Genomic DNA, 26,969 nt, shown 5'->3' with positions numbered 1-26,969 from the left:
TATTGGACTTTTTTATTTTTATATTGCTTTTGTTTTATTTTTTATTTGATATTTGCTTTTTTTTTTTGCCTTTATTTTGCTTTATTTTAATTTAGCTTTATTTTACTTTGTATTTTGCAAATCTCAACAGCTTGATTGTTTATATTGTCGCAATACACAATGTGTATTATGAAAAATCTAAATGATTTGATTTGAGGAGACTGACTTTACAATCCATATCCAAAAATCATCCACTCAGATTGAATTGCCTGTATCTAAATATAGACTTTTTACTGTTTTTTTTTTTTTTTAAAGAGTAATAATTTCCCCTCATAAACAGAGCAACAGGAACCAGGAACTCTCCTCTTGTGACGGGAACCCTTCGCAACCTTTGAAGGAACGGACCCTTTTCTACAGGGACTTTTAATTTGGCAGGAAAGAGTTTTATAACCATGCAAAGAGTTTTCCATGAATGCCAATCCCAGTAAACCCCGAGCACCATCCGTGCGACCGCAGCATGTTGAGCATTAGCTTGAGCCGATCTGGTTTTAATCGTGAAGTGAATGAGAACTCGTCCTTCATGTCAGGCGGGCTCACTCCGCTCTCTGATTTACAGCTCTGGTGAATTTGTGTGCTGAAAATTGGCAAGTGTTTGGAGTCATTGCCAAGGAGGCCGGTGGATGTGGTGGATGTAATCTGACTTTGAACAAGCTCTTGTTCTTTGTTTATATTTCGGCTGGTGAGAGAAGATAAGATAAAGAGTTGGCGCTTCAGTCGAGTCGTGTGTAATGTTTGACCAGTTACAGTTTTTACACTGGTTTGTTGCTTGTTGAGTGTTAATTTTGAGCTGTCACACGGTTTTATTTCTCCAGGGTCCGTAGAGACTGAACAGGCTTGTCCTTTAGGGCTGCATAACAATTAATCGCAACTAATCGTTTGCAGAATAAAAGTTTTTGTTTACATCATATATATGTGTGTACTGTGTATAATAATTATGTATATATAAATACACAAACATGCATGTATAATTTTAAGAAAAAAAATCTATTTATATATTAAGTATTTATAATTATATATAATATAAATTATATTTAAATATAAAAATGTATATAAACATGTAAATATTTTTTAAATATATATATGCATGTGTGTGTATTTATAAATACATAATTATTTTACACAGTACACACATATATATGATGTAAACAAAAACTTTTATTCTGCAAACGATTAGTTGCGATTAATTGTTATGCAGCCCTAAGCCGACCGACACACACACACACGATGTTGGCCCATAATTAACCGATCTCACACACACAAGTGTGTTCGGGGGTTTGTTTCTTAGTTTAATGTTTAGAATGGCAAACGTTTAGAATGAAAAGCTTGAAGTTTAGGTTTTAAGACCATGCAGTCTACCAGACAGCAAGATAGATAAAGATAAATGAAGTTTAGTTTACTAAGTTTAGTTTACACAGCAAATTAACTTTAGTTTACTGCTATTAAAGCATTAGGCCGTTTGTCGACCAAAGCGTTTTTTCACGCGGCTGATGTATTTTTTCAATGGGAGTGGCGCGTTTTTAAAACGGCATGAGCGTAACGAGTGTTTTTTTCACGCTGAAGCGTTCTGCGTTTTTTTACCGGTCGCCGAGAGTTGATGAATGTTCTGGGTAAAACGTAGCGCTCGTCACTGTCACTTTTTTCCCAACCGACCAATCACAGTGGAGGAGGGGCGGGACTAATACCACACCGACCAACCGCCACATTCTGCTTATATAACGTCAACAGAGGACAACAAGCACAATAACAGAACAAAATAATTTAAAACAAGAGCCAGAGAGAATACGTTACATTGTATCGGCATTTTAATATAGAATCAACACCGAAACAAAATGTGTGAAATGAGATGCTAGCAACACTTTCGCGGATATTCCGCATCATAAGCAAGAGTCTCAACTGCTGAAGCGCTAGCTGTGTGCGCTTGAGAGCGCTTTGGCTAAAAACGCTTTGGTGGACACACGGCCTTAGAGTATAACTGAAGTAAAACCTGCAGACATTTTAGTGCAGTTGTTTCAACTTACAATAATAAGTTAATTTAACAGAAAATCTAGTGCAGTTGTTTAAACATACGTTTTTGAGTTAAAATAAAATGTTTGACTTGTTCATTAAACTTTCAGTCTAGTTGAGGACAAGAAAATTTTTAATTTCTTGTTGTCTGGACAATCTAGTTATCTCAAAAAAAGTTGAAATAACTAAATTGCAAAAATATTTTTTACAGTGACTTGTATTGGCAATAATAGTGCACTATATATATATATATATATATATATAAAATGCTTTTTTATTTATTTATTTTGTTTGGAAACATTAATATTAGGTTATATTTTTTGTTTTATATTGCTTTTTGACGTTTTATTTTATATTGCATTATATTTTAATTTATTTAGCTTTGCATTGTTTTGTTTTGGCAGCATTCATATATTATATTATTTTTTATTGCCTTTTTGTTTTCTTTTATATTGCATTTTTATTTTATAATTTTCTGCTTTGCTTTATTTTTTATTTTGTTTTGCCAATAACCAAAATAATTAAATTAGCAAATTGTGATGGTAACACTTAACAAAAAATATATTTTTTGATGTCCAATATGTCTCGGACTATTGATAACCTTTTAAAATAAACGTACTATTTATAAAGTATCCACTAAACGTTGACTTGCAGAGATAAAGCTAGGAGCATTCTTCTGGTCATGTGATCTCAACCCACTCCGTGCAGAATAAGTCCTCTGTTAGTAGGCCGTTCACAGTGGAGGTTATTGTAAACCGTTCAAAAGCACTATTTTATTCACATTGCACCTACTCATAAGCTTTCCTGTATACTCCATGTCTCTGTTAGCCGTGGAAATGAAAGCGTCTTCGGAATGTTCTGTTTTGTTTGTGTTGCCATGGAGATCGACCTGGGATTTCCAGACTCTCTCGCATGGATCTCCGGGATCACAGGAGCATTGATGACAGGCTGGCTTGTGTTTGAGTGGCTGGATGCTGATGTTCCTCTGCTTGATGGGTTCATTCGGCACATCTGGGACACATCTGGATAAAGCACCTCATGTTAGGTGTCGATTATTAGCTATTAGATGCGGAAGCTTTTCCATGTATTTCTCTTAAAGGTTTAAGTCAATCATCACTATTGCTAGTGCTCATACTTAGGGGTTTGTTTTAAACTATTTCAGGATTTACATTTAATGCATTTACAGATGCTTTTATCCAAAGCGACTAACAAAATAGGAAAAAAAACTGTTTTTTTTTTTTTAAATGTTTGCTTCAGGAATATTCTTGTGTTCATTATCAGGAAGCAGGGTTATTATAAATAGGCCAAACTAAAACCACAAAACATGTTCTTTGTCACTTTAATTAAACAAATGTTAACTGGTTACTAATGGTTACTAATGTGTCGCTATGCAATTGTTAGTACGCATTATTGCATTGCTAGCCTGTTTCGGATGGATGGATGGATGGATGAATGGATGGATGAATGGAGGGATGAATGGATGGATTGATGGATTGAGGGATGGATGGATGAATGGAGGGATGGATGGATGGATGGATGGATGGATGGATGGATGAATGGAGGGATGGATGGAGGGATGGATGGATGGATGAATGGAGGGATGGATGGAGGGAGGGATGGATGGATGGATGAATGGAGGGATGGATGGATCGAGGGATGGAGGGATGAATGGAGGGATGGAGGGATGGATGGATGGATGGATGGATGAATGGAGGGATGGATGGAGGGATGGATGGATGGATGAATGGAGGGATGAATGGAGGGATGGATGGATGAATGGAGGGATGGATGGATGGATGGATGGATGGATGGGTGGATGGATGGAGGGAGGGAAGGATGGATGGATGGATGGATGGATGAATGGATGGAGGGAGGGATGGATGGATGGATGGATGGATGGATGAATGGATGGAGGGAGGGATGGATGGATGGATGGATGAATGGAGGGATGGATGGATGGATGGAGGGATGGATGGATGGATGAATAGAGGGATGGATGGATGAATGGAGGGATGGATGGATGGATGGATGAATGAATAGAGGGATGGATGGATGAATAGAGGGATGGATGGATGAATAGAGGGATGGATGGATGAATAGAGGGATGGATGGATGAATAGAGGGATGGATGGATGAATAGAGGGATGGATTGATGGATGGATTGATGGATAGAGGGATACGGATGGATGAATATAGGGATGGATGGATGTATGGATGGATGGATGGATGGAGGGATGTATGGATGTATGAATATAGGGATGGAGGGATGGATGGATGGATGGAGGGATGGATTGATGGATGAATAGAGGGATGGATAATTATAGGGATGGATGGATGGATGGATAGAGGGATGGATGGATTGATGGGTAGAGGGATGAATAGAGGGATGGATGAATAGAGGGATGGATTGATGGATAGAGGGATGGATGGATGGATGGATAGAGGGATGGATGGATTGATGGGTAGAGGGATGAATAGAGGGATGGATGAATAGAGGGATGGATAGAGGGATGGATGGATTGATGGGTAGAGGGATGAATAGAGGGATGGATTGATGATAGAGGGATGGATGAATAGAGGGATGGATTGATGGATAGAGGGATGGATATTGCTGAATCAACCTACATTCATTTATACTAACAATATACAGTTTATGTGGGTTAAATCAAATAAAAACATCTCTTTAAGGGAATTGCAGGTTTCCACTTTTTCCACTGAATACTATGCACGGATACTACAATAACACTGTCAAGCAGGAATCAAGCTCTGGTTCTCAAGACAAATATTCCTACACTTTTATTGTATGAACTAGTCTGTGTGTGACGTAGTGGATGTATTCTAGGAACACAATGTCTCCTCCTCCTCAAGTTCCAGCAAAACACCTGTTTTGTCCCGAATCGCTCCTGGAATGTTTGACACGGATCTCCCAGATCCATATAAGGCATTTTAAAGAGAATCTAAACCTCTTTAACAAGCGGCCGCAAACAACTGGCTCTCTGTGACTCCACGTCTTAAAAATGCGCCGTCCAGAAACTCGTTCATTCATTCGTTCAGCCGCTGCAAATGAAGCCCATCAGCATTTCAGTGTGTGTGTGTGTGTGTGAGTGAGGCCCTCTGGGGAAAACACACACTCTTGTGCTTCGAGTCAGGCAACTTTACTCTACGAGTGTGGTCTTAATACGCCGACAGAAAAATCTTGTAACATATCGGCATGTTTTCAAGTCTCGATGGAGGAAAAGCAGCCGTTCCACTGAAGTTAACACACTAATGTTATCCTTCCACTGGAGGAATCCTGACCCGCGTCTGCTTTCATTACTGCTGTTTGCCAGGATCTCAGTTCTGCACTGAATGTTTATAATTTGGGCTTTTTATTGAGCCAAAGTTGAGTATTAGTACCAGAAATAATTGGGTTTGTGGTTTTAGGCGATGCAAACTAGTCCAACACATTTAATAAGTTTCTGAGTCATTTAACACAGTTGGCTGAAGGGTTGCGGTGATCGTGTCGTTACCGAACGCACATGTACACTACCAGCCAGAAGTTTGGGGTCGCTAAGATTTGTTTTTAAAAGAAGTCTCTTCTGCTCACCAAGGCTGCGTTTGATAAAAAAAAAGGTAATGTTGAATATTATGACAATTTAAAATAAGTATTAATATATTTTAAAATGTAATTTATTCCTGTGATCGAAGCTGAATTTTCAGCATCATTACTCCAGTCTTCAGTGTCACATGATCCTTCAGAAATCAGTATAATATGAGGATCTGATGATCAAGAAACATTTGATTATCAATGTTGAAAACGTTCATATTTTTGTGGAAACTGTGATAGTTTATGAATAGAAAGTTCAAAAGAACAACATTTATTTGAAATAGAATATTTTGTAACCTTATAAATGTGTTAATGATCAATTTAATGTGTCCTTGATGAATAAAAGTATTGATTTATTTTATCTATTTCCCCAAAAATGTTTAATTAAAATTCTTACTGACACCAAACTTTTGAACGATAGTGTTTAATGTTACTTTAAACTTTCTATTCATGAACTTTCTATTCATCCAAGAATCCTAAAATAAAAATGTTGATAATAATCATAAATGTTTTCAAATCATCATATTATACATATGAAAGTTTTGGGTCAGTAAGATTTTTTTTTTTTGGGTGAAAAATAAAATAAATCAATACTTTTATTCATCAATGATTAATTAAATTGATCAAAAGTTACAATAAATACATTTATAATGTTACAAAAGATTATATGTCAAATAAATGCTGTTATTTTGAACTTTCTATTCATCAAAGAATCCTGAAAAATACAAATTCAACACTGATAATAATCATAAATGTTTCTTGATCATCAGATCATCATATTATACTGATTTCTGAAGGATCATGTGACACTGAAGACTGGAGTAATGATGATAAATTCAGCTTTGATCACAGGAATAAATTACACTTTACTAGATATTCACATAGAAAAGAGTTGATTACATTGGAATAATATTTCACATTATTATTATTTTTTTATCAAATAAATGCAGCCTTGGTGAGCAGAAAAGACTTCTTTTAAAAACATTTTAAAAAAGTGACTGGTCGTGTAGATCCACATTGAACCGGTTTTGATGCACAAACAGTAAATGATGCATTTTTAATGCAGATCGCTATTGTTAATCATACAGTGATTATGATTATGATACAGTGCACACAAGAGGAATGGAAACTTGCCTTCGGTCTTGTTTTGAAAACGCTTGCATTTGCAGATGAGGTTTTGACATGCGGCTCAGCTCCACATAGAGCGGATAATGATGATCCATGGGTTTATCATCAAACTATTTCACCTTAATTTGATTTGTGTTTGATTGTGGCTAATGCAGCTAATCTGAGAGCCGCACATGGAAGCGTTTGGCTGGCGGCCATGGCGAACTGAAATTAATGTTGTGTCTTATTTTGTCTGGTTCAGCATAACTCACGTCCCGACAACATGTGGTGCTTTTCTTCATCAGTTTCTCTGAACTGCTTCTCTGTAATTATTCGCATCACGTACTTATATTTGTCACATGGCTGGAGTTTGAGCCACTGTTCCCTCATTTCTGCCTCCTCTAGATTTAAATGGAGAAGCAGCGAGTCTTGGTGGCTCACATGAAGTTTTAGTGTGTGTGTGTGTGTGTGTGTGTGTGTACTTGTACAACTATCTTTGTGAGGACCAGTTTGAGTTTTAGACCATTGGAGTGAGGACAAAGAGAGTAAAGTGAGGACATTTTGGCCGGTCCTCACTTTCTGAGACCGTGTGTGTGTGTGTGTGTGTGTTCTAGAGAAGCTTCTCTGCCATACACAAGTCATGGGAAGCATTCGGTTTCATTCGTGCCAAACAAAAGATGTTTGTTTCATTATAAGGTCAGCATGGAATAAAACTATAGACCCGGTTTACTTTCTTTCTGGTGTTATTAATCTCATTTTTAATTTGAATCTGTGAATATTATTCTTAATTTATCAAAATATGCTGCTTGCTTTTCAGTTTTCATAAATCCTATAAAAAATCAAGTTATATTTATATATTATATATTTTTTTTAATATATTTTAATATTTATTTAATTATTTATATTATAAAATATCAAATTCATATATTATATTCATAATTATTTTTGGTCTAATGTAATTATTTATTTTCATTAATGTGTGTGTGTATACTCACACATATATATATATATATATATATATATATATATATAATGTATACACACACACACATACTGTATATATACATATACTGTACACACACATGTGTGTGTATATATATATATAAAATTAGTTTTATTTGTGTGTTTTATTTGATTATTTCCTCCTAGAATGAAACGTGGACATGTGAAAGTTCTCCTGTCACACATCATAACTCAGCCCCAACTTATTAATCTTTCATTTTGAAAATGCTGCTAGAAATATGCTGGATAAAAGCATTTAAAGGTAACCATAGGAAAACTGTGAGATGTTCTGTTTGATTTGGGGTGTAGTTCTTCTCTGCGGTGGGATTTGATCCTTGTTGCCTTTAGCTTTATGAGACTGAGGTTTAGTTTATGACGTTAATAAAAGAAAAGACTGCTGGGACTCGTGCTAATGTTCAGCGCTTTCTGACACGCGTGTCTGCATCAGTGTAGCGTGTGAAGACCCCTCGGCTCTCGTCATGTCCCGGTGTTGTCGGGTCTCCTTCGGCCATTAGATTGGATTCAGGCTTTGAGGCCCGGCTGGTGTCGGTGACCTGATGACTCAGAGGCTGTGTGTGTGTGTGTGTGTGTGTGTGTGTGTGTGTGTGTGTGTGTGACCCCGTCAAACTCCCAGAGGTGCTTTCTTAGATGTGTGGGAGTTTAAACTTGTGACCTCTAGTATTGTAGTTCCTGCTGCTGGAATAATGCAATGTGGCGTATGTCATTTCTTAGGGCCCTATGAAATCATTTTTTGAAAAAAAAAAAAAAAAATCTGGACTAAAATCAGGAATCAAAAACCATGTATAAATTGAAAGCATGAAATTATTTTTATTTTAGTCTTACGTTTTGTTAATATTTGGCTGTTGTTATTTTTTTATTTTTCATGTTGCATCATTTTGTTTTTTTGTTTTTGTAATTTCATCATGTGCTTTTGTCATTTTATAAGATCTATTGAGGTTTTAATTTATTATTTCAATTTAGTTTTTATTTATTTCCAGTTAATCATTTTAGGCAACATTTCTATTTTTTTTTTTTTTTTTAGTTAACGATAATAACCCTGACAAAAAAATTTTTTATTAAAGGTTTAACAAAAACTATATTTTTAGGACCTCATAAAATAGATGTGTATTTTTTTCTCAAAATCCTCGTTTTCCATTTTTATTTTTCGCGATTCAATTTAAATGGTTTAATTATATTTTCAATTTAATGATCAAAATTCAAGTCTAAATAATTCATAAAACTTTTTATTACCTTTTTTTTTTTTTTTTTTTTTTTTGCAATACAGCCCTATGAAAATGTTTATTTATTTATTTTCCAGAAATTCTGTGTTCTGTTTTAAATTTTTCTGGATTTATGATTTAATACAAAATCATTTTCTTTTAGATTCTGTGTGTATATGATATGCCTTAATTGTAATTTATTCATCCAAAATTTGGCAAATTCTGTGACATTCATACGGTCAATTTACATTTTTATGACTGAATTTCTCGATTCAGTCCACGGTTTTCCTCATTATAGAAAGTATAGGGTCAAGATGAGAGACTTTTACTTGTCACAATAAGTCTTTTAAAGATAACAATAAATCACAATTCACCTTCTTGGAGGAAATACACCTGTCCTCATGTTGCTCCCATTCAACTAAAAAAACTTGTCATCTTGTTCCGCGTCATAATTGTTGTTTTGAAGCTGTCGGCCGAGAGCAGAGCAAGTCTTAATCTGACCCGGGAGGGGGGTAGTTGCTTTATTTGAGTTAGTTGCCTAGCAGATGTGAAGTGAAGAGAACAGCGTGATGAATGACTGATGTTCGTCATGCATGGTTGCATAATGCCTCTAATGCACACCTGTAAATGAGTCCTTCTTGTCCAGACACATCGAGCGGCGCAGAGGCTCCGTGCCAGTTCACTTCATATCAGTCTTATAGAGTATCACTGCAAGTTCATTGAGAACATGAAACTTATACAATTTTAATTGATTAAACGTTTATTAAAGTCCCCCTGCGGTGTAAATCGGTACTTTCCTGTAAAGAGAACATGCAAGGCCTTTAGTTGGAAGAGAATCTCCACAGAAGCCTGTGTTGTAAATCATTGGAGGAAAGACTTTCCTTCCCCTGCTGTAGTTATCTAGTAAGGTATCGGGTTGTTTATTAGCCCAGACAAGATCTCAGGACTAACAAGAGCGAGGATCGTTTCTAAGACGGAGTCTAATAGCCCGTCAGGTCTAATCTGATAAGGTCACAGATTACAGCTGGCCTCTTGTGTTCGGCCACGTCTAGTCACACACACACACACACAGCGTGAACATCTCACACACTCCGCCATCAAAGGTGAGCGCACGTGTACAGATCCGTCTTTCACATTGGGGCTAAGAGGGTCAAAGGTCAGAGGAACATCAGTCATTTGTTGATCTTCAGCTTCTGTTAATGCTTTGATTATTAAAAGGCAGATCTTTTTACTGTATGCTCATTATCTGTAAGTGTGGAGGAATATTGCATACGGCATTCAAGATTTCCTAAATATACATTTTGCGAGTGGACGACTATGGTAGGATGTGTGACGCATCGTCAAACTATTGTTATTGTTAACTACAATTATTAAAAACGGTTTCCCTTATCCCTTGATTTGATATTAAGCTGAAATAAAATATACTGTAAGTATTAGATGAGAAACATTAACTAAATTTTTTTTTAAAGTAAACTTGAGAAATTATGCTTTGGCAACTTGAAGTAAATAAGTTGATGTACTAAAATAACTAAAATTTCAATAAAGAAATATTAACCCACTCATAAAAGTCACAACGCCAAAATTACTGATACTTAAACTAAAAACTGAAAATAAAAAAATAATATTAATAAATACTGTAATAGTATAAAGAACACTGTCAAGCATCAGTGTAATCAGGATAAAGTAACTCGAGACTTTGAAATCAGGCAAAAATATTATTTTGCTCAAATTTGTGAATCAAATTTGTTGAAAGATTGATTATATATTTGCAATTCTGAATGCTACCGCCTCTCTTTTTAATTACAATCACAATAAAAGGTAACCAAGGTGTTCAAACTTCTTTATCTGGTTTGATTTGTGTGAGAAACACATTTGCATTCACTCCGATTTGTAATATGAATATTTTTAATGAATGCGATCGAGCTCACAGTGGTTAATGATTATCGATTCTCTTGTGCACGTCACGTGAGAAGTATTATTTGTGTTGTTGCTTATTAATATGGTTCCAAATCAATGATCATTTCAGCTCCGCAAGAATATAGCGATGGTATTGGACACCAAGGGTTGTGTAGAAGTTAGCTTCTGAACTGTGTGTGTTTGTGTTTGTAGCTGACGGATGGAGGAAAGGCAGCTAAAGCCAAGATCAGCGTTGGGGACGTCGTTCTGTCTATCGATGGCATCGCCACAGAGGGAATGACCCACCTGGAAGCCCAGAACAAAATCAAAGCTTGTACGGGGAACCTAAACCTCTCACTGCTGAGGTAAGAGACACACACACACACACACACACACACACACACACACGCTGTCAATGTCTCATGGCACCCAGAAGTTTGGCTTGGACATGCAGATATAAATGGATATTGCATTGCATGACAAAAGTCTTAATACCTGGCAGATTGGAATATCAATCACCAAATTGTGATGGACACTGGAATATTTAGTGTTTGTACGAGTCCTTAATTATCTACACTACCTGTCAATGGTTTGGAATAATAAAAAAGAAAAAAATTGTTTTTGAAAGAAAACCTTCTTTCAAAAGGTTGACTGCTCACCAAGGCTGTTTTTATTTAGTAAAAATAGTGAAATATTATTATAATGTAAAATAGCTGTTGTGAATATCTAGTAAAGTTTAATTTTTTCCTGTGATCAAAGCTGAATTTACCATCATTACTCCAGTCTTCAGTGTCACATGATCCTCCAGAAATCAGTGTAATATGATGATCTGATAATCAAGAAACATTTATGATTATTATCAATGTTGAAAACAGTTGTGCTGCTTCATATTTTTGTGGAAACATTGCAATTTAAAAAGTTTTGGCTAAGAAAAATATATTCATAAAGGACACATTATACTGATCTAAAGTAAAGACATTAAGAATATCACACAAGATTTCTATTTAAAATAAATGCTGTTCTTTTGAACTTTCTATTCATCAAATAATCTTGAAATAATATAAAATGGATCATGGTTTCCTCAAAAATATAAACTGTTTTCAATATTGGTAATAATCATAAATGTTTCTTGAGCATCAAATGATTTCTGAAGGATCATGTGACACTGAAGACTGGAGTAATGATGCTGAAAATTCAGCTTTGATCACAGGAATAAATTACACTTTACTGTATATTCACATAGAAAACATATATTTTACATTATAATAATATTTCACTATTTTTAAATTTTTTTACAACATTGGTGAGCAGAAGAGACTTTCAAGAACAAAAAAATTATAAATAGTTATTAATTACTCCATTATGTATGCACTGAGTTCATGCACAACCTTCATTGAAAGCGTACTCATGGTTGTCCAGATATGATCATGGATTGTGTAAATATGACAGCGGTTCCTCAGAGGAGACGATTTGTTTGGTTAACGCAGTTCTTGGCCGGGTTTGTCTCTTCCCATCATCCCGGGACACGCAGGATCTAATGCAGTCAAGATGTTGGGATCGACCGGCTCTGCTGTTTGTTTGAATGGCCTCTCTCTGCACATCATGTCTAGGGTTGAGCGAGTGTCCTGGCCACTGAATCTTTAATTGTAGTTTTGTTCATTAATTATCAGTAGCTAAGTTTCCATCCACTTGTCAATCGAATTATCTGAAGTTCGGTAAAAAAAACTAACGCGAATAAAGCTGGTTAAAGTGTGTTTCCATCCAACGGCTTTAAAGCGAGACACGGCAGGCAAAAACATAGGGGTTTTTTTTACTGGTCAATTTTGAGATTTTGGGCTATTTGTCTTCAAAAACATCTTCTTTCAGACTTGTGGTGAAAAAAAGTCCAAAATACACATTTAGGTCTTTATTTTACTAACTTTGTCTATTTGCGTCTTAAGATTTCTCTGAAATTCAACAAAAGTTGGCGTTCTGAATCATCCCGCTGCTCCGCGATCTCTGTCTTCTTCCTTTAATCACACACACACACCGCTGGGAAGCTCTCTCTCTGCTGTACAATGCTGTCGGATCCAAATATGGTAATTTCCTTTTAATCAGCAACCAATCGTGAAAGTATAATGGGCATTTAACCCTAAAAGCGAAATCTCATTGGCTGATGTCAATTTCTGACACCGTGATTGGTTCAGATGCATCACGTGACGCGCTCTGACATTCAGATGTGTGTGTTTGGCTGTTTTTCTGCTCAGTTGAAGGCCATAAATGCTGTGTTTATAAGTTTTGATGTGATTTAGGTGGTTTGTATTGTTGTTGCTAATGATTTGATAAGATATTGTGTCAGTAAATAGTTGTTTCCACTAAAAAAAGTATGATTTTTTACATTACAAATCTTAAAATGCCTTTTTCTCAAAAATAGTTTTTTGTCATTCTCCAGTATAAACATCTCAGCCGATGTACACCAAACTCTCCAGTTACACACTTAGCAGTATTCTGAAGATATGTTCAGAGGGATTTGTTAATAAATCATTCCTGGCCTGATTTATGTGACATTTTAATAAAAAAAATGTCGAAAATCGATTTTTTAAGTCTATGGACAGTATATTTAGATTTCCTAGGTCATGAAAGCATATATCCTGAAATCCCTCTGAACATCTTCTTTCATCTTGTGTGTAATCAAAATGAAAAAAGAATTTTGCACTCGACTTTATCATATGTTCAGATCTATCTACCGAAAATACATGCAAAATTGAGCATATTTAATGAGAAAATGCCTAATTTGCATAATTAAACATACAAATTTCAAAAACTTGTAATACATTTTCTTTATGAACTTGTGTAAGTAATCAACTGAGGAAGTTTCATGGTGATATCGATTATTTTAAAATTGTACCCTATTCACCTGTAGTGTCTCGCCTTAAAGCGAATAAAAACCTGTGCGTAATGGCGTCACATGCTGTTTCGCGATCAAATTGTTATATCGAATTGATTTGAGACATTTTAAGGTGTTTCCATTCCTTTTCGCACTGAATCGCACAACATTCAAGCCAACATGTGCGAACAAAGTTTTGCTAGACAAAATGCTATTCATTATTTATTCGGCAAATAACGTTTCCATCAGCGTTTCTCGTATAAGCCGTATATCGATCAAGATAAAATCCGATGAGACCGAACGCATTTCATTTGAGTCGATATTCATGAAATTCAATCGAATTTTACTGTTTCCATGAGGCATTTTTCATTCGATATCATTTAATTCGGATAAAAACGCGTGGATGGAAACATAACTAGTGTTAGACATTCAGCTAAGGTTGCCGAATTACAATTAAAAGACTAGTGCATCATTAACTCATCATAATTTACACACACTCATGTCATTCCAGACCTTTTCTTCTTCTTTAGATTAAGTATATTTATGCATTTTTGGCAGATTATTTTATCCACAGTGACTTGCATTGCATTAAAGGAATGCATTTTTATTAAACCAATGAGCGTAGCATGCAAATTTCAAGATTAGAAGATCTAAATGCTTTCATTTTATATACAATAAAAGCGAATGTGGATAAATGCTGTCAAGCCCCGGAAAAGGCCATAAATGTATCTGTAAATAAAAACGTTAAATTGTGGAGAACAGAGACAAGTTTATGCATTCAGATGTCCTGGAATATAGTCATAAATGCCTCTTTTATGATGCTTTTTTTGTCATTTTTGCAGCTGGACCTTATCCATTTCAATTATTTTCATTGCATGATTTATTTGTGAGAGGCTGTAGTAAATGAGGACAGTGTGTTTACTTCTGCATGATTTATTCCTGTAAATGTGTGTTGACCATAGACAAATGAATTAAAAATGGAAGGGATACTGTGATTACATTTTTTAAAGATGTAGTTGGTTTGAAACGAAGCACCTCTCTCAGTGCAGCAACAGGAACGTCTCATATTCTGGAGTTATGGGCCCTTTGAAAGGAAATTTAGGGAAGAGAGATTGTGCAAGAGCTCTGGAATCTCCCATTAAAGTCTGTTAGTGCCGTTTTCATAGCTGTTGAACATTTGTCAGTGAGTCTGCAAAGGCCATCAAACAGCACTTAAGCTTTACTATTAAGATAACATCACATTAAGAGCGCAGCGTTTACTCTGAGATCCCAGATCAGTGCGGTTCAGGTCTCACCTCAGCCATAACTCGCTTATTAATAACCAGCATGTCTGTACGTGTTTCTGTAACGCTTGAGTATAAATATTGAGAGTCTGAGAAGTTATACTCTAAACCTCCTCATCCAGTCTTCCATTGCTGTCAAACCTCTTTTACATGACACAAATTACACGAGTTAAGGCCCGTTTACACCAAGGATAGTTTTAAAACATAATTTTAAAGTTGGGCTGCACAGTATTAGAGAGAACTTACATTGCGATATTTTGTTTTTCTGCAATGTATATTGCGATTTATAAAAACAATTTCACCAGATGATTTCAATATCTCTATTTGAAAATAATGAATCATTCTAGAATAATTGGTTTTTTTATATAATTTTTTTTTTAGGGGAGTGAATCTGCATAGAAAAAAATTACAAATTTCAAGCATAGATAGATGCATACAATTGAAATAAGCAGGTTTGTAAGTAAATCTAACAGTATTCAGGTACAGAAATTGTATACGCAAATGTAAAAGAACAGTCTGCACTGTATAAATGAAATAACTAATATGATTAATTAAAATAATTTATCTTTGTTAAAGCTACAAAAGTCAATTTCTCCTTTCTTTGATCATCATTGGTGACACAAACGGCTGTGGGGATATTAGGCTGCTGTCACTTTAAGACGAATGCACAGATCTAATATAAATGACACGCATTCGTTTTTTCTCTCTATTTACAACACATAACCGACTGTGTTTACGAGGATACTCGCCGAGACGGGCATTTTAAGTTCATTTTGCGTGCACGTGTCCGCTTAAGCTCAAGATAGTGCGCGAGTCCTCTTGCACTTGATTCCTCACTCGACTTAACACATGCAAATGATAAACTTTCCCTCTATGATGGTTAAACTTTGCAATTAATCCGTGAATCGCATGCGTTCTGAAAGCTGGCTTGTACGGATCAACCCTTATTCTTGACATCGCACGTGATGTGACTATCGTGGATGCGCACATCGCGATAACGTTGCTAAAACGATATATATCATGTGGCCCTATTTTAAAGAATAGCGAAGTCCACAACACAACTATAATGATAGCGGCACAGATGAACAAAATCATTGTAATCACTTTCAGAATGATTTTATCCAGCTGATGAATGATAAAAATATTGACAGCCAATCAGAATCTATCCTGCTGTAACGAGCTCGAGCATTTAAAGTGACGTACAACAAAACTGCAGAACGCTTGTAATAAACAGAACAATATTGTGCACTCGTGTTGATGCTAATATAGTTATGATTATATTTATTTCTGGTCTTTAGAGGCCAGTTGCATAAACACAGACTATCTTATGAAGTACACTGAAAAAAAATTAATGAATGCACAAACAATTTCACTCATAAATTACTGGTAATTTCACACAAAAAAATGCAAAAACCACACACGCTGAATTAAACGTGAAATTTTGACGTTGAAGGACCTTATGTACATGAGAAGATGTGTGTTGAACTTAACAAATGAAAAAGTGCCTCTAATATGTTAAACTGTCAAATCAAATCGCAACTATATTTGATTCAAGTGAGTGTAGCAAAGTTAAAGCTCAGGGAAGAGGAGGCGGTGGGAACCAGCGAACGTATAAAGTCCCCCTGTACAATTGTACAACAATTGTATAACTTAAACTCATATTTGATCACTAAAATGGCATTAAAAAGTGTTTTCCTTGAAAATGTTTTATTCATGCCTTTAAATGTGGCGAGAGTTAAGGGTGTCGAGTTACATTCAAGACATTTAGTATGTGCGGTTCTATGAATATGCAAATGAGCCCCGCCTCCACTCACTCACTCACTCACTCAGAGATCCACTGATTGACGATCACACGTTGATCTGATTGGTTACAAGGTAGTGTGTGACGTCAGAAACACCAGCGATTTCAAACCGTGTTTTTGAGAAAATACTCAGCAATGCTGTCCACTTATGAATTTAAATGAAAGGATTGTAATGTCCGCAACACTGCTACTTACTCCCATATTTAATAAAAAGGCAACGTTTCGACCCTACTGGGTCTTCTTCAGGCAAAAGAGGGTCTTCTCTAACCCTTTTTATTAAATATGGGAGTAAGTAGCTGTGTTGCGGACATTACAATCCTTTCATTTTAATATTCCTTTTTGTCCAGCACCTGCCAGAAGTTGGGATGTGCACACAATAACCCTTTTTAATACACTTATGAATTTACACATGGTTTGTCTTAAAGCATATTCAAAACACCTCATAGACATAAAAACAACATTAAAATGTTGGTTTTCACCACAGGAGGACTTTAACACATTAAAATAAACAATAAAATGAAAGTTAAGTGGCAGCCTCTCATGGACGACTGCTGTGTAAACGTAAACAACATTTCTGGATGAACTGATTATTTAATGTTGCGTATCAAATATGCGCTGACACAAAAATTGCTTTGCTATTCCTCATAATCCTTGATCAATCTGATCCAATATGACATCAATGTCTTTCAGTCTGCTTTGTCTCTTGAGATCTTCAAACAGCCCAAGCCGTGTTGATCTGCACTAGATGAATCAAAAGACTGGTGCAGATTTCCATTCGTCCTCCTCCAGCGCTCGCCCTCCACATCCAAACCAAGATTTGTACCGTTTTGTTTTGCGTCAACGTCTTCGATTCGTTTCAGACCACATGTTGCTCCCCTACCTTGTTTTCTTAAGGATGTTTCCAGACCGTATTCATAAAGTACTGTTTAAAATATGTGTACAGAGCGGCGCCTGAGGTTTGGGGCAGGTTTGCAGGAGCAGCGGCTCATGTGTTTCTCTGTCTGTGTTTCTCTTTCTGTCCTCAAACCCTCCGTCACCTGCCGGCACACAGCTTCTGGGAGGTTCAGGGCCACTTTAAAGGAACACGGCGACTTTTTGTGACTTTAGCTTATTCCCCGTATCCCTCAGAGTTAGATAAGTCCATACATACCCTTCTCATCGCCGTGTGTGCCGTAACTCTGTCTGACGCACACACCGCTAGCCTAGCTTAGCACAAAGACTGGAGGTAAATGGCTCCAGCTAGCATACATGCTCCCAATAAGTGACAATATAACGGCAACATTTTCCTATTTACATGTTGTGATTTGTATAGTCACTGTGTGTACAAATAATCATGTGACCTTGTTATTTGTACACGCTGTGTAAATAGGAAAATGTTGCCGTTATTGTCACCTATTATTATAATTTAGCATTTTTTAATACTTAATATATATATTAAAACTATATAGTGTATCGCCAGCTCTTAAAATGCATGAAAATTGTCTAGTTTGTTTAAAGTTGAGACATTTTTGCTTGTGCATTTCCCATTGAGAGACGAGCAGCACCAGAAGAAGGTCTTTCTCGTCTCTGTGAGAAATAGTTGTTGAAACCGTGTGTTGAAAGTTAAGAGGAACTGGTAATACCGAACAAAGTTGGTGTTTTAGACCTTTACGGCACAGGAGAACCAGTAACCGTCTGAACTCTCTCGCTCTGATTCCCAACACAGGCGCTTGTTCTCTCTGAAATGCATTATAGTCAGGGGTGCACATAACTGGTACGCAGGTACGCATGCGCGACAAAAATCAGGAATGCGTAATGCCACTTGTGTTACTACGCGCCTTTGCGTACTGTCGCCAAAATGCAACCTAGGCAGTGTTAATTAAATTTTTTCACAGATGAAAACGAGACGATAACTAAATAAAAACCTTGTTTTAAATGACGACCACTATGACGAATAAAAACTAGACGGAAATGTAAGGGAGGGACGATTGGGGTGATCCAGTCAGAACTGATTTGCGTTTGTGGAAGATGCGCACATTTGAATTGTAACGTGCTGATCTACCGAGTCGGCATGCGCTTCATGCATGTCTCAAATCGTTAAAAAATGTAAATGTCTGGGAGAAAGAGAAGAGCAGACATATGGATAGATCTGAATAAGAGTGACGACGCGAAAGACAGCTTTATTCGGTATGTTTTTCTGTGCGAACACACACACACACACGACCCGAAGCGTGCAGCCCCGCACATAGACACAGCGCGCTGCGCGCAAGGACTGAGTCGAGCTCACTTTCGCGTCTGAATGGACAAATACACACAACATTGTCTAAATGTCCGTTTTGGAGAGTATTCACGTAAACACAGTCGGTTATGTCTTTACAGAACGTACCGTGCATCAGTGCAATTGGATCCGCACACTCTTAAAGTGACAGTGCGTAATAAACCTAATGTACACTTAATATTGATCAAACAACAAAATAAAAAGAGAAAATTCACTGCTCTTTAATATTATTAATAAGGATTAATTATATTTAATTTATACAAATAAATATATCTGAACAATCAAATAACACTTCAAATAAATTTTTTCCAAAGGTGTTTTCTTTCATTTTAGGTCGTTCTTTTCACGCTGATGTAAATTTAAGTGTTCGTTTATTTTTTTTTTATAAGTTTGGTTTTAGTTAGTTATTTTATGCTATAAAAATGGAAATGTGACGTCATGATTGACAGCTGTGGCCACGCTACATATGGGGTGAGTACCAAACACCATCTCCTGGTACTCACCTGATTAACTCACTGAAAAAGTGATGTGCACCCCTGATTATAGTAGTACATTTTTACATGCTTTATTAATTAAACGAGGTTAAGTTAATATACCGTTCCCTTAACTTAACGTGTTATGGCTGCCCTTCCCATTACATCATTTCCTGCTTTCCATTATGCCATCATTCAGATTGATGTCATGCTGGTGGATTGACCGTTGAATTTTCTTAAACCTTGCAGTGGTTAGAAAATGAACGTAATTTACATAATTTAATACATGAAATAAAGATGCAATTTGTTTTAAGTCAAGTCACTTTTATTTATATAGTGCTTTTAACAGCGATAACAGGAAAATAATGCAACAAAGTTGTCCAGCATCACAGTCCAGCTTAAACACTGATATTTGTCTCAGAATCTGCTTGCAGAAACACAATTCAAGTCGTCATGAAATAAAGATTAACACGTTTAGCACATCGTTCAGTCATGTAGAAACATGAAATGTCACATTATGGAAGTAAAAATGGTTCCTTGCCACGGTCACCCTTTTATGTGTTTTTACATCATGACTATTAGGATTATATGATTAATTTAATATTCAACAATATTATTGATCTGCCTGCATTGCCACCATTATATGAGAACTGAGCTGGACGATGACATCACGGTTTAGCTGTTTCTCTTCAGCTGAAGGCATGAGACTGATCCGGCACTGAGTCATGTGTGGATGCGCAGGATAATGCATGTGCAGAAACTGCTGAAGTCGCGGTTCGTGTCCGACCCTGTTCACGTCAGGAGACTCTTAAACTCGTGCACATGATGGTTCTCCGAGCTGAAGCGCAGTAACGGGACTCTCTGAGGCGCTGTTTGGCTCGCTGAGGTTTTGTGGAAAGCTCCACGTGAAGCGATGAGGTTTCCCCAGCACACCGGCGCTCGGTGTTCATCACACGGGTCACCCACACGCCTCGTGCATGATGTCATTTCCCCTTTTCCACACACACTCTCTGCTCAGTCACTTCTGACCAAATGCACTTTATGAGATTGATCAATATTTGTCTTTTTCCGAGGTTTTTATTAATTTTATCATGACTTATGTTTTTTTTTTTTCTGATTATTTAATTTCTATTATATTTATTTTATTTGATATTTTATTTCATTTTTAATATGTCTTTTTTTTTATATATATTTATTTTGGTACACTTTTAGCTACTAACAAAAAATTATGCTATCAAGCTGACAACAGTTTGTTTTTTATATATTTTATTATATTTTATTTTTAATTTAATTTTAATTTAATTTTTTCTTTTATATTTATTCTATGTATATTCATTCTATTACAATGCCAACATGAAATATGATTTATTTATTTTTAAATATTCAAATATTTATTTATTAAATTGTATGTATTAATTGTGGCAAATTTATTTGTCTTTATATTGTTTTATTTGCAGCAAAAACAACTGAAATTAAAAAAAATTATGAAATAAAAGACGAAATAGTTAGTTATATAATAACCAAACAATCATTATACCTCAACAATTACAACATAAAAATGTTGCTGATGTTGATAATATTTATATTTATAATATTTATATAGAGTGTGGCACAATTATTTATATATTAAATTTGGCAAATGATTTTATTTTTCTCTGTTTTGAACATTCTGACTGTGAGCCTGATGAACTTGCACTCTGGATTCGGTTTGAAACATTTCGCCTGTGTGATCACGTCCCTATTTCGCATTATTAATCATTTCGTCCTGTTATATATGATGTTTTTATCTGCGAGTGGATCCCGCTGGAGCTGATAATGAATCTCTTGAAATGTCATTTGGTGTATATTAGTTGTGGCGGAGTGGAAGGAAAAGCCATTTTCTCTGTCAGAGGATGGAAATGCAGGTATTTGCCATCAGAGCTTTATAAGCTGAATAACAGCTCACAGTTCCCGGCTGATTTAATCATCTTCCTCCTCAAGCTCGCCGTATGCCAGAGACATTATGAAACTTCTGTTTGTGTTTGTGTGTGATATGAGGAAACCCTACTGTGCTCATGGGTTTCATTTGAGCTTGATTTTATCTGTTAATTTGTTTTCTTATGATTTATTTATTTTCCTTTTTTTTTTTCATTTTGTTGTTTTTAATTTATATTTGTATTTTGTGCTTTTATTTTGTTATTTATTTGTTTTACTTTTTTATATTTTGTTTTGCATTTTATTTCATATTTAAATGTATAAATTTTTTATTTTACGTTGTTTTTTATTTTGATGCATTTATTTTGTATTTCTTTGTTGTTGTATGTTATGCTTTTAGTTTGTTTTTATTTTGTGTGTATATATATATATATATATATGTATAATTTTATATTGTTCATATTTCATAAAAAAAAAAAAAAAAAAAAAAGTTTATATTTATTTATTTTCCTTTTAGGGTTAGTCTGTAGTCATTTATAATTAATTTCAAATAAAAACAAATTAACTGGTTGTGCATGTATATTGCAAAGGGTGTTTAGGTGGTGACTGATGCAGTGCAGCGTCAGTTTCATGTCACGAGTCTTTCTGTTGATTTTGGCTTGTGGAGTTTTCCCAGCGTGTCCCGTCAGTATCAAACCCTGGGGCCAAACGGTGTGTTTGTGAACGCTTCTCCTGGAGTGTCCTGTTCGCTTTCATTGTGTTCTTTAAAAGGCGTACTTTTATTTTGTATTTAATTTTTTTATATATTTTTGTATTTAATTTTTTAAATATATATCATCTTTTTTTTTTGGTTCCTTCGTAATCATTATAATTATCTTCCATTAAAAAATTAACTATTAAAAATGTAAAATTGAATAAAGCCAGCAGAGAAAAAACAGGTCAAATTGCAGAAGATCCTGGTTCATTCAAATGCAAAATAGTATTTTATTATATTATTTATTTGGTTTTAGGATAGGTTTGTAACCATTATAACTATTTTCCATTTAATAAAATAAAACAAAACACTGTAAAAAAAACAAAAAACATCCCCAAGTCAAAATGTTCTAGTGACTGATCACATCTAAATTTTTCAATTAGTCTGACATATTATTTCTCATTGTGCCAATGTTAACAGACTATTGCAACAATTAATTCAATTTATTTTACAGACTTTCACTTGGGCCAATTAAAAAAGTTAGATGTGACCAGTCACTAGAATATTTTGACTTGGAGAGGTAAATTTTTGTTTTTTTACAGTGTGTATATATATATATATATGACACAAAAGCAGTGTTGGAGGAAGCAGGATCATTCTTTAGAGATCGATCTGCTTCCTCTCCGCTGCTTCTATTGTTCATGTCTGTCCCCATGAGTGTGGACTATTCCTCTTTGTGTGAGCGCCTGTAACTTCCTTCTGCAAGTGTTTTCTTTGTGTTCCCGGCACTCCACCTTTGCTCCTTATTATAAGTAGGCCCGCCGGGCACAAAAGAACCGGCCTTGCAGAAAGCGCTCGGCTTTCCTAATATGGAAGCGGTTGAGGATGCGGAACGAGTCGCACTGCAGATCTGTAGGAAGCGAGGGCCTGTTTGTCGCCGGTTTTGAGGACGGAGGTTGTTTATGAGGAATGTGGAGGTCGCGTCGGATGTGATGTTGATTAATGAGGACGAATGAAGCCGTCTAGACAGTGTGACGAGAATGCACTGATAAACCAGAACATGAAGTATGTCTGAGTTCTTGAAAAACAAAACATCTCCGAATGCACTTTCACTGGAGGTTTGTTGACACAGCCATTTTTCAGATTGTGTTTGGGTCACAATGATGGGAACACGGCTGGATTTAACTATTGTTTCAGGGCTCAAGGCATATGCAACAATTTTTTTGAGTGTGTGAGTTTGACGTGATCACGTTTGTGCGAGTGCATAGTCACACTCAATCGGTGTCTGCCCTGCTCTTGCATTACGGCAGTTTCACACCGCAAGCGTATGTTTGCTGCCATGGGCGTCAGTTTGGGTTGAAATGTGCTGGGGTCAGAGACTCATTCGGAAGTGCATTTTCAGAAGTGCTGGGTACAATGACACATTCATTTTTCTCTTTTGCGCAGGTCATTTGAAAGACGATGTCCTGTAGCTCATCGGTTCCCAACAGGGGGGTCGCGGCCCAGATGGGGGCCTCAGCGGGCTCTGTATGGGGTCGCATCATATTTTGAAAAGTTTTGAGCAATGAGCATTAAATAAAAGTCCTTAACTTTTTTCTGTTCAAAATGTACACAATTTATGTAATGAGCGAGTTAATCATGAATCCATTTTCCAATCCGTGTTGTTGTCTGATCCTGAGCCACTGGTACTCCTATAATAAGTGTTTACACTGGGACTATTTTACACGGGTTCGGATGCGGAGTAGCCCAGGACCTGCGTGACTCGTCATAGATGTACACAGAGAGAAGTAGATCCGGCTACAATGTTCTTCCGAAAGACGCATTATTCCGTTAATAAACGCAAGTTTATTATCGCTCGCTATAGCGCCAAAAGCGTCAAAAATAAAGCCTCACGTTGATAAAGCCTCACTAATAACATGCAAGTATTGAGGCCCCAGACAGCAGTCAGTTAGTAATAGCATATATTCTTTCTTTTTTTACCTACACACAGTGTGAATATTTTTGTTATTGCATTTCCAATAGGGCCAATTTATAGGCTACTTCTCGGCTTACGTTTTTAAATTGCAAAGGGCCTACTGATGTTTTTGTTATTGTATTTTCAAAATTATAGGCTATTATTTGTGCATAAACATATCTCAGTTATAGTATCAGTTATAGTAAACATACCGTTTGTTTGAAAACAACAAATTTTGTCATCCTGCAAGCTTACTAGAGCGATAATATCATTAAATGTGAAGGGGCCCTAAAATATTTTCTTGGGAAAAAGGGGGTCTCAGACAAAAAAAGGTTGGGAACTACTGCTGTAGCTTACCTACTAATGTAAGCTCTCCAATCTACTATGCTCTCCACAGAACATAAAATATTCATTTTATTTTTCGTATTCGCATTTGTTACGGTCTCTGTCACGGACGTGACGGTTCTCGGCCACAGACGTGACCGGACGTGTCTCCTTGCTATATTTGACATATTCATAATCATTACTTTTGCCGGTTCTTTGTGACAGCTTTTATTTATTTTATTTAGTTCAGGTTTATTTAACAGGGACAATACACACTAATAATACATAAATAAATGTACAGTGTGCCAAAATTAGCCAAAAGGCTATTTTACATCTGCTGTCCCTGGACAGATCTTATGTCACACCTAAAAAAATAAAAGGATTGAAATCGTACATACAGGTTAATAAGAATAAAATAATTACTAAACCAACATAAAATAGAACAACTGGTCAATATCAACAACAACACCAACACACACATGCCAAACTGTCAGGTGCTTTATTGGCAGTCCCACCCTTACATGTTACATGAACGGGTCACCACCGCATCAGCACCGAAAACATGGAGAATAATACAAATAAAAAATAAAAATCGTGATACGAACCGAATCGTGGGTTTGGTATATCGTTACAGCCTTACTAGCAGTAGCAACCCTAAAAAGGTGGTGGGTACAAAATGACTCATGACGAAATCTGCTGGGTACGCGTCCCCACCGAAATCGACGCCTATGTTTGCTGCGCTGCTCACGCTCAATTAAAGTGACAGCACTCTTTTGATGGACAAACTAAACCAAATATGATTTCCCACAAAAAGTGCTCAAAGTGCACAGAATATGCATGTCTAGTGTGCTTAACAAGAACTGGAGTATGTCAGAAAAGAAAATGAAGAATCAAACATATTTATAGAAGATTTACCCATATGTGACTCTGGACCACAGCACCAGTCTGGAGCCGCACGGGTATATCTGTGGCAACTATACATTGTATGGGTCAAAATGATCCATTTTTCTTTTATGCCAAAAATCATGAGGATATTAAGATCATGTTCCATGAAGATATTTAGTAAATGTCCTACCATAAATATATAAAACATGTATTTTTGTGAGTGAGTGCAGCACAATCGTGAACATAAATGCACAACTTTAAAGGAGATTTTCTCAATGTTTACATTTTTTTGCTCCTCAGATTCCAGATTTTCAATAGTTGTGTCTCGACCAAATATTATCCTATCCTAACAAACCACACATCAATGGAGAGATTATATTCAGCTTTCAGATGATGTATAAATCTCAATTTCATAAAATATACCCATGTGACTGGTTTTGTGGTCCAGGGTCACATTTAAAATTGTAATTAGTTTGGTTGAAAGTACTAGCCAGATACATACATACTTTTAGTTTATTATGTAATACACAGACAGGTAACCTAAACTCTATCACTACCCAAATCAAACCAGAGGTTGCTTTTTATTTATTTTTAATTTATCCGTTGAGTTTGCCGTCTCATCAACATATCGAAGTATGATTGAAACAACATGATCGGAGCTGTTTCTCTAGGTTGTGTTTGTTGTTTACCATTCACATGCGAATGTTGTACACACCCCATGTTAACGCAATCTTTCAAGACTATCAAGTTTATAAATAACCAACTTATAGGCTAGTTGTCTTTGTAAATAAATGCTCAGTTGTGTGCTTTGCAGCCGCTGCTGTGACGCTGTACACACGCTTCCAGTGTAAATACCCTAGTTATAATAAGGAAACTAAACATGCTTCTTTTAGTCACCGAAGAGCGTCCAAACCACCTGAAGATTCATCTGGAAATCTCACTTCAGACACTAAAGCATTACGGCTCTTCCGAGACTGAACTCGGCTGCAGTTGTTTTACACCGTGGAGACAGCTTGTGTAGTTATTCCTGCCTGGCCTCGAGTGGCAGGGGATGCTGGGATCGAATGCCATAGTTTGCTCTCTGCTTTATTTATGGCCCGTGTAATGTAGCGTACAGTGGGAGCTGCAGTTTGTGTGAATGGCAGCCAGAATTGAGTCCTTATTCAAACAATATCAAGAGTCTCTGTCAAACGAGTCCCATTATTTACATATTCACATGCTGACTTTTAATTCATTCAGTGTTGCTTTGTGTTTTACAATCAATCCTAAACATGTGTTTTGTCTTTGCAGATCTTCCAGTGTCATTAAAAGGGAGACCCCAAAGGTATGTACCTTTAAAATAATCATAATATAAACGTGTAATGCGTGTCCTAACTAGGTGCATTTCCAGTATCAAGTGTTTAAATGTACAATAAAGTGCTTATAATTACCCCCCAAAAATGCGTTATAATGCATCATGTAGCTGACGACGACAAGTTGTTCTCCATTCATGACGTCAAAATATAAACTTGCATCAAAAAATATAAATTGTTTTTGTCAAAAGCCCAATTCGCACGGGATAAGAGATCTCAGTAAACCAGCAGAAGTGGGAGAGGAACTCGATTTGTGCTTCTGTCGTCATGTGTGTGTTACGCTGCTTCCTGATATCACGTGCGCAAACACA

The 26,969-nt window shown here is 36.2% G+C and overlaps 1 protein-coding gene across 3 annotated transcripts in view; it reads left to right on the top strand.

Annotated features, from left to right (window-relative positions):
- The window catches only part of pdlim5b (PDZ and LIM domain 5b), an 89,169-nt gene that overhangs the window by 27,106 nt on the left and 35,094 nt on the right, over nt 1–26,969 (top strand). For all 3 annotated transcript variants that reach the window (XM_079600095.1, XM_079600097.1, XM_079600096.1), the window contains exons 3-4: nt 11,068–11,219; nt 26,597–26,630. In XM_079600095.1, coding sequence (XP_079456221.1) covers nt 11,068–11,219; nt 26,597–26,630 — 186 coding nt within the window. The remainder of the gene's footprint in view (nt 1–11,067; nt 11,220–26,596; nt 26,631–26,969) is intronic.

The sequence above is a fragment of the Phoxinus phoxinus genome (assembly GCF_949152265.1).
Source record: "Phoxinus phoxinus genome assembly, chromosome: 23".
In the NCBI taxonomy this organism is placed as follows: Eukaryota; Metazoa; Chordata; class Actinopteri; order Cypriniformes; family Leuciscidae; genus Phoxinus; species Phoxinus phoxinus.
Note: the sequence above shows the minus strand (reverse complement) of the source record. Positions and strands in the feature narration are given on the sequence as shown.